Genomic DNA, 12,496 nt, shown 5'->3' on the forward strand with positions numbered 1-12,496 from the left:
TTAACGGCAATAGCTTAATTGCCACTAAATTTGATCTGTTTCATGTAAGCTTGGCAAGGCCCATAGTAACAACAACGAACGTGCTAAACTATTGGTTCGATAAAACCTGTGGATGGTATGTCACACAACCCACTGTATGTATGTTCTTTATATGTATCATCAGTATACACTAAATCAAGGACCTTATACCAGCCACCTTGTGCTTCTAGTTTTGTGTGTGTTGAGTGTTGAGACCTACATGTTGCTCGGACTTTCCAAAACTGTTGCCGCAAAACTTCTTGTAAACATATGTGAGTCTGAATAAACACATGCGTCCAATGTCCATCCAATTTTATTAGACGAGTCAAGATATCGATTAAACACGTTGCAATAGCTCATTTAGTCAAAATAAATAAAAGGGAACTTTAGAACCAAAATGATAAAAAGCAGGATAATATTGAACTCTTTTTTTTTTTAGTCTATTTAAAAATATATATGATCTTTTTATGACGGAAGTGTAGACATTGAAATTTTATGGGACTCTACAAGACGTGTTTAATTCGAGTTGGGACTCTATAAGGTGTGTTCAATTCCAATTAGAAGTCTTGGAGGCTATTCAACCATGTACCCTAGTTCAGTATCCCTATATAAAGGGTACTATATTCCTTTGAGAAGACATCTCGAAAATTTCATAAAGAGATCGAGATCTCGAATATCCCATAAACTCTTGGGTATTTTTAAAGATCAAGATCTCAAATATTCTACAAAGTCATGGAATATTCATAAATAGATTAAATTCAAATCATCTTAATTCGAGAAACACGCCACTAACTGCCTGAATTATGTAGATCAAATTCAAATCATCATAGTTTGAGAAATATGCCACTAATGGCCCTCAAATTATGTAGATCAAGTTCAAAGTATCCTAAGTCGAGAAATACGCCACAAACGGCCCTCGAATCATGAATACATATCATATATTATTATAAGTGGGAGGCTCAATTTTCAAAGTTGAATTACTCTTTTACCCTTTTACTAAATAAAAATATTTAATTAATAAAACTATCTAATCTAATTAGTAGCAATATTTAAATTGTTACACAATTACTGCACCCTAATGTAATAAATAAATTATCTACTCTAATTAAATAGGAGTAATATTTTAATTATCACACAATTACAGCAGCCTATATTCAATGTCTTGGAATTGCTAGCTTTTTCATCTTCCTAAAATTGTCCTCTATTCAATATTTTGGTTTCGTTTCAACTTCCTTAACTTATTTTTCAATTTTTTATACCAATTTAATGTCTTGGTATTCTACTTTAACATGCATTGAATCAAATCAAAATGACCCTTTTGAATTTACGCAATAAGCCTCTTCGTTGCTAAATAAATAGAAGAATTGGAAGAGTTGCATTGAGTAATTAAATGTAGACTAATTATTAACTAGGAATAATAAATATATGAATAAAAAAGTTCAAGGAATGCGCATCAGAAAAGATCTATAAAAAGGCAAAATTATATGAATAATTAAATTTAAATTATTACAAAATGTTTTGTTGGTTCGTTTTGCCACTATTTCATGAATATATAGTACATTTAAGTCACCTTCTTAGGGGATATTTTGTACCCCTATCTACCATTTAAGTCACCTTCTTATGGGATATTTTGTACTCCTATCTACACACTACTTTTTCAGAATATTTTTATACTATCAATCAAATAATACATTTACCTTTTAATAATAAATCAATAAATTGTGAAACATTAATATGAAGTTAATGAATCTGTCTAGCCCTTAGTGTAGTTTATCTTTTACTATATAATTATATGCACTTATCCCATTAATTTTAAATTTGTTAATTCTTTTAATTTTCATCCATTAGAAAACTTTTCATGTACTCTATTAAGTTTTATATAATACACATAACATTTTTGGAAAAAGTATAGGATGCAGTTTCCATTGATTTGCACAGTAATTTAGATAGCTGTATTGTTATTCAAACTATATCATATAATTGAAAGCTAGAGATTCTTCTAGCCGATTGCAGATTTGAGGCAGCAATAAGTGAAGCAGTTCTTGTCAAAGAACCATTTCGTGGTAGTTTACCTCTCAGGTGATGTTGATTAATTAGTTAAAATTATTGTGTCTTTATGTTGTTAATCTATAATCTGTGTTACACTTTAATATGTAATTGTATGGATTACTATAGGAAAAAAGTGTTATATATGAGATTATATACTTAGAGGTTTAATCCAAAATTTGAAGTTATTTGTCTAATGCGGTGTTGTAATGCATGAAACACATTGATTTTAATAGCTTGTCATGTTACATTTGATATTATATATATACAATTTTACTAATTATTTATGTTAAATTCAAAGATGAAATGACTTAGAAGTTTAAATCAGAGAAAAGGTAATCTTCCCTTTCAAAATTCATATAACTCATTGCACATTTAATCTAATATTTTTTAAAAAAAATTACTTAGCGTGAAATACACGTGCAACGTACGTGTTCGAGAACTAGTCTTATGAGAAAAGAATCATGGGATCAACATAATTGTACCCACAATATTCATCAATAAAATTCAGGTTTCTTCATATTTTATTGTGATTGTAATGTATTTTCTGTCGCTTTAAAATTTGTTGCAAACAGGAAGAGAATTTGCTTTTAAAAATTTCTTTTTATTCTTATAAAGTGATTTATAATCACACAACTAATCAAGAAATACCTTAAATCACAAAATTTATTATATTCATAAACAATTTTAAAGATTTTATATATGTTTCATCAAAATTTATTTATAATTTACTTATGAAAGAAAAAATGTTCAAGGTGAGAACATTTTTCTTATTGGTTTCATGTATATGAGTGTCTATGGAAATTCATTATGGGACTGAAAATGTCATTGTCTCTTCCTTGTATGACAAAATAGCGAATTTTGAAGTTTTATTCAGTAAATTCAATGATTCAAAGTTCTGTAATGCCAGTCATTCTAACTATTTTTTCGTTTTAATGGATTGTTGTCACTTTTTCACGTTTTGAATGAATTGTTTCTTTTATTTTTATGTATGGTTAATAACCGAATAACTGAACCAAACCAAACCAAAACCGAAAACAACCAAACCGATAAATGTATATTATATTTGGTTTGGTTTGGTTTTGATAATTTAAAAACCGATTAAGTTGGTTTGGTTTTGGTTTTTACCAATAACCAACCCGTGAACACTCCTACACGTGGGTAGTGGTTTCCCTAGAGATGGCATTAGGGCAGCGCGGGGTGGGTTGAGTTTAACCCGCAAAATTTTAACTCGTCCGACATAAATTTTTTAATATTTTCCTTTTATAGTTAAGTTTAGTACTAAAAATAAAATTCATAAAAATAAATTCATTTTCTCATTAAGTTATATTAATTTAATAGATGATGACTTAAAATTTCTTTTTATTCTTATAAAGTGATTTATAATCACACAACTAATCAAGAAATACCTTAAATCACAAATTTTAAAACTCCTTGAAGGCGTTTGGTTATGAATTTGTTTTTACATTACTCCAGAAGATACATTCGATCATAAGATTCCTAAAAAATCCAAATTTCAACAATCATTTTTTACAGAAATTTTAAAACATCTAAAAAAATAGTTTCACTTTATATAACTCACCAAAATTCGACAATCAATTTCAATTAGCATTCATGACCGAACACAACTCTAATTTTTCACTTTATAAACCAAAGGAGCAGCTCATGAACACACGAAACGACAAAATACAGTTGGGTTGTTTGGTAGGACAAACTAAGGTATTCATATGCTAATTTTCGTATAACTTATACGATATTTGATAGATAGATAAAAAAAAACAAGTTATTTGTGTATAAAATTACTACGATATTTGGTTGACACTTTAAAAATCAGCTACCAAACGACCCTTGTGAATAGAATGTTCTCTTTCTTTGTGACACGCGGTACACACATGGGTAGTGGTGTCCCTAGAGATGGCAATGGGGCAGTGCAGGGTGGGTTGAGCGTAATCCGCAAAAAATTTAATCCGTCCCACATAATTTTTTTAATATTTTCCTTTTCTAGTTAAGTTTAATACTAAAAATAAAATTCATAAAAATAAATTCGTTTTCTCATTAAGTTGTATTAATTTAATAGATGATGACTTAAAATTTTATTTTTTTAGAGGTCAATTGAGAAAACCATGTAAAAAGTTGTATTAATTTTGATTGAACCATCTATCACTCTTATAACATTTAAAAGGTTAAAATTAAATTTGAACTCGCATAGACCAGCAATCTGCCCCGCTCTGCATTAGTTTTTTAAAAAATCACTTCAACTCGCCCGCACAACCTTAAAACCTCCCCACCCCTCATAGCTTTAAACTCATCCTGCATCCGTCCCGCCCCATTGTCATCCCTAGGTGTCCCATGAGACCGACCTTGCACGTGTGATAAAAATAGGGCCCTCACTTTTGGGCACTTTCACGTCTTGTCAAAACCAAAGCCCAATTTTTAATCAATTATGGGCCCCCACTACAGTAATATTTACATGCTTATCCGCATCGCCTTGTAAAGAATAACTGAAAGCGACTTATTGGGCTCCATAGGCCCACTAACTCCATGTGTTGCCCGCCACGTTGCTCGGCCCATCAACATCAACTCTGGCATCTTATTGTAGGGCCCATTGGGCTTTCATTTGTTTAAGTGGCATTTGTTTGACGACAAATTGGTACTGGACACGTGTAAGATCCTGTTACCGACCTTGTTTCTGACTTGTCGATATTTCATTTGTTTTCCAAAGTATATGATATTTTGGTTCTGCCTAATAAGGTTCTATTGTAGTGAAAGTTAAACAATATAATAAGAGAAAAGGGTCTGATATATCCTTAACTTGGTCATTTAGAGCTAATATATCTCTCGTTCGAAAAGTGTCTTATATATACCCCTAGTGTTACACAAATGACTCACATATAACTTTTTTCTTTAACAGAAGTAATTATTATCTCAAAAAATCATTTTTTATTGAAAAGGGTTGAAATCATGAAGAAAGCTGACTATTGAGATAATTAATGATTGTTAGTTGAGTGACATATGAGAAATTAACTGTAGAAATAATTCATTCAGAACCTATTAATTTGTCTTTTCTAAAATTCAGAACTCATAAACTCAAATTTGCAGAGACATGAGGCCGTTGATTATGCTATTTGGTTAATAGGTCCATTGAGATCACATATGTGATCTATTTAGCCTTTTAAAGTTATCGTTTATGATGCAGTCCTTTTTTAGACTCTATTATCATGAAGTACACTTATGCTGCCTCACGCAACTGTATATATTCATTCAATCGAGTAAAGAGAGCAATTGAATCACTCGTCTTCGTGAGATCACACGTGTTCTATTTAAATTTCTCAAGATATCATTTAGGGTACGGTCCTTTTTCAAACCTTACTAATATTGGTTTCAATTTCACTCTTAATTCCACATGGTCTAGAAGTTCTTTGAACATGAAGCCAAAAGGGACATTTCATGGTTCTTTAAGTCACGCAAGCTCATTAAGGCGGCTCTTCTTAAATAAAGAAATTACTACAAAGTTGTTCCTCATCCACAAAACTTGCATCAACAAAGAAAGATAACTTGTTGATTTGAAGTAAGCAAATGCAATTAAAAGATGTCTTAATTTGCTTAATCAATTAAGTAACTTAAGAGACACATATTTGAATACCAACAACGACTTGTCATAAAAGTATAGATATGATATATGCCTAATGCAAGTGGTCATCATGAGTTGCAAGTATCATCAATTGAGGCCTTTCTCTACCCCCCATCCACTTTATTATAAGCTAATATTAGAGAGGTCACACCATTTCAAGTGATCATAGTATCTTTAATGTTTCACTCTTTTACCTTTTTGGGGAGGTAAAATTTTGACCAAGAAAATTCATATTTTTAAAATATATACACAAAAACTTAAGGTATAATACATAAATATGTCTTTTAACTTGGCTTCAGCTAATATCTATGCCCTCCAACTTTAGGTGTGCATAAGTTGACACTTCAACTTGTATTAAATTGAACAAGTAGACACACGTGTTCTATGTGGTATAATACGCGTAGGACGCCATGTAGAACACAAAATTATCATGTATGATGAATGTATCTATTTTATTTTGATCCTCTAAAATTTAATCCAACCCATATATTTTTAACCATTCAAATTCAGTTCAGTCCGTTCATTTAAACTAAAAATTAACAAATAGGTTGACGGACTTGAGAATATAAATATTTCATTTGATTTGTTCCTTCAAAGCTACGTGCTTTCTATCCTTTTAAAAAAAAGATTAAAATAAACACCATGATTAAATTTTAGCAATTAAAATATGTTTTCAGAATTAAAAAAATATGAAAAAGTCATTGTACAAATTACACATGTTAACATGTAACAAGAAATACATCATCAAAGATATTCATGTTAAAAAAAATCGTTGATTCCTTTAATTAAAAAAATATTTAAAGTTATGGGGTGTGTCACAACGTCCATTTTATAAAGTTAATTAAAGTAAAAGAAATTGTCAACATCTTAGCTAAAAAGTCATTGCCTATATTAAAATACACTTTTGAATCCAATCATCCACAAAATTTGACTTTAACAGGGTATTGCCTGCCTTTTACTTTTCCCAAGCTAAAAATTTTGATATAAAAATAATAATTTCGTGATAAAATTTAAATTTCTTTTTATTGAGTTTGAAAGGTTAGCTAATTTTGAAATTATTTTAAAGAAAAATCATGAAAGGTTAGCTTTTTCTGTTAACTTCTTTTTGGTGTTTTCCGTTTCTAGAAATTAAATAATATATACATGCTTGGAAGGTTTATGAAGAAAATGAAAAATTAATCTTTTCTGTTTCATTGTATATGTATATAATTTTTGTTTTAGTTTATTTAAATCTGTCGTCTTTTTGTAATTGAAAATTTGTGATTATGTATAGTCCAGCGTTAAAACGTTAATTTCATCTCATAATTTCAAATTACGAAATAAAAATTACATATACAAACGCCTACTAAATATTTTCAAAACCAGAAACACACAACCATTAAGTGGTGTGGACTAATTTCAAAATAGGGTGCAACAACACCATATGACCAATCGGCTCGGACTTTAGATTGTATGTGCCTCCTAAATATCATGATATATTTAAAATCATAATATACCAATCGACACGGACATTAGACCGTGTCTCCTAAATATCATGATATATTTAAAATCTTGAGTTATAATAGTAAGTACCTTTAGTTTGTTTCAGTTTTGGTGTTTTCTCTCTTTAACTTTGCTTTGTGATAGATACTTTTACCACCATAGAATTGTCTTGGACATATTTAAAAGATATAATAAATAAACGTGTTTTATAATTTGGTTTTTATGTTTTTCAATTTTGAGTATGTATAAGTAGACAGTTAAACTAGTATAACGTTGAACAATTAGATACACACGTTTTATATGACAGAATACAAATAGCTCGATTGTATCTTACGCGAATTGCCATGTAGGAGTGCGTACCTACTTGTTCAACATTATATAAATTTAAGTGTCTACTTGTGCACATTCAAAGTTGAAGGACATGAATACCATATGAGACCAAATTAAATAGGCATAATACTTAAATATGTCATTTAATTTGGCTTCAACTGACATCTATGCCCTCAACTTTGAGTGTAAACAAGTATATACTGAAACTTGTACAAAATTGAACAAGTAGACACACACGTCGTACGTGACATTATACGTAGGATGCCACGTAGGATACAAAATTGTCATGTAAGACGCCACATAAGACACACAATTGTCAGTAGGACGCCACATAGGACGAATGTGTCAATTTATTCAATTTTATACAAGTTTAATTGCATACTTGCACACACTCAAAGTTAGAAGGTGCAGATGACAACTGAAGTCAAGTTAAAAAGTATGTTTATGCGTTGTCCAATTAAATAATATGCCTATTCAAACCACAAGTTTTAATGACACTTTTAATACCTTATCCAAAAATCTTTTTCTAATTTCTTTTTAATCACTAGTCAAACAAGATCATATAAAATGAACTCGAAGGAATATTTATTAGACTAAAAGCAAAAAATGTCTTAAATACTATACTTATTTTTTATACATGACCAATACCTAATAATCCAATGGTTTTTCCCATTGTAGAAGGGGTTTATTTTTAGACCATAGTTTCGTATTCAAAACCCCTTTCTTTCCCACTAGAAGGAAAATGCACATGCTTTTGTTTACTTTTGTACATAAACTAGTAAATGACTCATCATGATATAACCTTTTCTAAATAAGGCCAAAGGATTCTAACTTTAATTTTTTTTTAAAACAAACTAAATCACTTTCAGTACCTATGTTTAATTCATCATAATTAACCGAAGAGAAGAAGAAGAAAAAAAGGCAATAGTACCATTTGTGTTTTAGCTAAAGTGAAAAAAAAAGGCCAATCACAACTTTTTTTGGAACAAAGCTAATAAAGAGTCAAAAGGCACCTCATATAGTCAAACTAGTAGTACTTAGTAATCCTATGTACAACATATTATTGTTCAAAGAAATTTAGCAAATGCCTTGGACCTCTAAATTCGTACGAGGGTCTATCGGAAATAGTCTCTCTACCTGTACCACAAGATAGAGATAAGACTATGTACGTGCATGTGTACACACAATTGTCTTCAGACTCCATTTGTGAAATTATACTGATTGCTTTGGAACACTAAAGTAGGATTGAGCCAATCTTGAAACCTAATAACTCAATATTGCCAGAACCAACAAGGCTGATCTTCAATTTGGAAACTCAAATTGCATGAATTAGCTTGAATTTGATCTCCAATTTCTGGGAAACATAAAAAGCTCTTGCTTAGATTGTCATCTTCATCTTGAGAAAAATCAGATGGCTCTTGTTCAAATACATTTGATGAATGATTCCCATCAGTATAATGTGGGCTATTTGAATCAATAACATCACTTTTTGCTGAAGTTGCATCTTCTTGTTTGCACATTAACTTTGGTATACTTGGTACATCTGAGGTAACAACTATTGGAGTTGTTGTCTTTTGAGCCTCTTGTGTATCTATTGGACTAATTGGTACACTTTGTTCTGAGTTTTCCTTCCCTTTCTCCTTCCTATGCAATTTTTGTGTAAGCAAATGGACCTATTCAACAAAATCAAAGAATATATTAGAAATCCCGCTAAGAAAATGGACGTTATGCGTAACTCAACTCAACCCCAGAAGCTATCTCTAGAGGTGAAGATTGTTGAAAGACCAGTAGGGAGACAACAAGCTATTCGCTTAACTTATAACACTCTGACACGCCTACGGATAAACCAAGAATACGGATGAGTCCGACTCTAATACCATGTTAAGAAAATAAAGGTGAGCCCTAACTTACTCTCAGAACTAGCCTCTCGGACGAGGATTGTTCAAAGATCATTAAGGAGACAACAAGCTATTCGCTTAACTTTTAACACTCCGGCGTGCCTATGGATGAACCAAGAATACGGATGAGTTTGACTCTAATACCAAGTTAAGGAAATGACATTGAAGCCTAACTTAATCCCAGAAGCTAGCTCCTCAGGTGAGAGATTGTTCAAAGACCATTAACAAGACAACAATCTATTTCCTCAACTTTTAACACCCCGACACAACTAGGTTGGACAAATCAACAATACGGATGAGTCTGACTCTAATACCAAATAAAGTTCAAGACCATGTAAGGGACAACAACTCATTTCTTCAAGGCTACATAACAAACCCCTTGGAAGTTCTAATGCTAATGAAGAATGCTGGTTTTACAAGAAGTATGATCAAGATACCTCATTTCTCAAATCCTCATTCTCTTTGAAAAGGGTGTCATAATCAGCTTTAAGTTTATCAAAGCTAGCTTTCAAAACATCATAGTCCTTCTCAAGTACTTTAGTCTTGTATCGAGCACGCCTATTTTGAAACCAAATAGCAATTTGCCTAGGCTGCAAGCCAAGTTCATTAGCCAATTGAACTTTCCTCTCTGGTTCAAGCTTGTTGTCTACCTCAAAACTCTTCTCAAGAAACTGCACTTGATTAGGCAAAAGTCTTCTCTTCTTTTCTGGCTGATGATAACAACTATCATAATCATCATTGCTAGTTTCTTCGTTGTCAATTGCAGGGAAAAATGGCCTCTCTTTAGTGACTTCTCCTCGACCAACATCTTCGAAATTAACCATTGATGCAGAACCTAAAACAGAGCAAATCAAGAAAAGAACAAGGTCACTAATGTATCAAAATCTTGAATACACTAAGTTTCTTCACTTCAATTCAAGTAAACTAAACCATGTAGCGTTCATTTATCATATGATCACTCAACTAATAGTTATTTACTCAGAACGTAACCTTTCTTCTTGATTCCAATTTTTTCAACAAAAGAAGTGACTTTCTGAGATAATAAATACTAGTCGAGCGACCATACGAGAAATCAACTAGCCAAATCAAAGTTTTTATACTTCTAAAGCTAAAAAAGACTCAAACTTTGACCAAAAATTGAACAAAACAAGTGTCCAAATTCTACTCATTCAATTGAGCAAAATCTGATCTTTTCAAGTAAAAGTTAGAGAGTTAAATAATGTTAGTAACAAACCATACACTTGTCATAAAAAATTCAACCTTTGAGCTAAAATAAACTAAAAGGCTAAGTACTATAACCTTGATATAACATTAAAGTTCAAAGACTCTATATTTGTATTAAAAATCCACTTAGTACAAAAGGGTTATGGTCGAAAAATCATAAATTTAAAATCTTGAATCCGCCAGGGATAAAATTACATGAAAAAGAACATATTTTTAGCAGGATGGAGAAGAATTCTTTACCATGAAAAGAGGGGGAAGAATTGGACATCCAGAGACAATGAGAAAGTTTTTCAGTTGGAACCAAAACAGTATTAGAACTTTCATTAATAACCCTTCCAACTTCCATATCTTTTTTACTTTCAACCCTGAAGTTTTCTAGGGTGCAAGAATTGAGAAAAAAACTATATGGGGTTTGTTTAAGCAGTGAGAAATGGGGTTTCTTGAATGAATCTTGAAATTTGAAAAAAGGTTATGTCATAAGTAAAGGAACAATGAAGAAGGGTCAGTGCCATTTGAGTGAAGAAAATAAGTAGATGAAAGAGGAAATAAGTGAAAGAGAAAAAGAGATTCTTCCTTGGGAAGAGGAGATTGATGGGGTTTATAAGCAAGCTAGTTGAAAGTGGTAAGAAGAGCTTTCTTCTTGCAATGGAAGATGGGCTCATTTTAAATTTCCTATTTTGCCCTTGGAGTTTTTTTTTTTTTTTTTGGTTTCCCACCCGTGTCTTGTACTCGTATTTTTATTTTTATTTTGGGCTTTCAGTATAGTGATCGATATTTACATGTTATGATCTAAACTCATCGGGACGTGCAAATACTTACTCAAATATCTAGGTAGGAGAATCCTTATCAAACCAACTTTATAAACGGGCAACGGGGAAATAAATAAAACATAAGGAAACTCCTTTACTAATATACCATGTGTATGTTCAGTTTTAGACAATTGTTACACTCAACTATTTTACATATTGTACATTTTATGTGCTAACGTCATTCAGCATTGCATCATTTTAAAATGATGCAAATTCAGGTATTCAGGATCGACCAGACACATCATTAGGATCACCTTCATCCAACTTTGGTGCGACCTCCTTGTTTTCGGAGGGCTCCAATCTATCTTGAGAATTAATAGTTTGCTTATGTCATTAGTAAACTATTCATGTAGTTTGGGGTCTTGTCCTGATAACCTATCTTCGATATGTTAGAGGCTTCATAGACGAGTCAGATGAGTTACGGTATTAGTTATTTTACAAACATATGCTTATTGCATATTTTTAACTATGAAGTATTGCATTGCATGCTCATCTTTTATAAACTTCCGCATATGTTTTTATAGCCTTCAGTGTAGTAGTAAGGCAGGCCAAAGGTATGCTTGAGATCAACGATGGTTCAAAATGTCGGTCATGCCTAGAGTATGAGCTCGAGACATGATAAATTTGGTATTAGAGCACAAAGTTCAAGTGTCCTAGAGAGTTTATGAAATTGTGTCATTAGGATCTTATTGATGGTTATGAGGGTCCACTTCTATAAATAAGGGACTACATGCATTTAAGAAAAAAAAAACATTTTTGTATTGATACTACTCTTGTTATGTGGTGGATTCGATGATGCCTATCAATACGTGTTGGTTGTACTGATACTACTCTTGTTATGCCACTTGACATAGTCTGGTTGCAGGATTCAATAATATTTCATAGGTGAAGACGATGGTGATCTCCGGAAACTTCTACTTGTCTCTTCCATATGCTGGTGGGAGTTGTGTTTGTTTTCCTATTATTCATATTCTTAGAAGTTGTTATACCTGTTTAGACTAATTCCTAAGAAAGGTTTTCATGGCATTTTCAAAAGGCTTTCATTGTATCTTCAAGGA

At 31.7% G+C, this 12,496-nt stretch overlaps 1 protein-coding gene across 1 annotated transcript; it reads right to left on the reverse strand.

Moving 5' to 3' along the window:
• Positions 1 to 8,499: 8,499 nt before the first annotated feature.
• Positions 8,500 to 11,288, reverse strand: LOC102597667 (homeobox-leucine zipper protein HAT5). Its single transcript, XM_006357197.2, has 3 exons — positions 10,870 to 11,288; positions 9,843 to 10,240; positions 8,500 to 9,180 (listed from the first exon to the last, which is right to left on the reverse strand). Exons 1-3 carry the CDS (start codon positions 10,973 to 10,975, stop codon positions 8,779 to 8,781), a joined length of 906 nt encoding a protein of 301 aa, XP_006357259.1. The 5' UTR covers positions 10,976 to 11,288; the 3' UTR covers positions 8,500 to 8,778.
• Between the last annotated feature and the right edge of the window lie 1,208 nt (positions 11,289 to 12,496).

Source organism: Solanum tuberosum, unplaced genomic scaffold (genome assembly GCF_000226075.1).
Source record: "Solanum tuberosum cultivar DM 1-3 516 R44 unplaced genomic scaffold, SolTub_3.0 scf00243, whole genome shotgun sequence".
Lineage (NCBI taxonomy): Eukaryota > Viridiplantae > Streptophyta > Magnoliopsida > Solanales > Solanaceae > Solanum > Solanum tuberosum.

Excerpts from the sequence above, each read along its gene's own strand:
- LOC102597667 (XM_006357197.2), bottom strand. The coding sequence starts at position 10,975 with ATGGAAGTTGGAAGGGTTATTAATGAAAGTTCTAATACTGTTTTGGTT. Across the intron at positions 10,241-10,869 it reads TTCTTCCCCCTCTTTTCATG|GTTCTGCATCAATGGTTAAT; the intron begins GTAAAGAATTCT and ends GCTCTGTTTTAG. Across the intron at positions 9,181-9,842 it reads ATGAGGATTTGAGAAATGAG|GTCCATTTGCTTACACAAAA; the intron begins GTATCTTGATCA and ends TTTGTTGAATAG.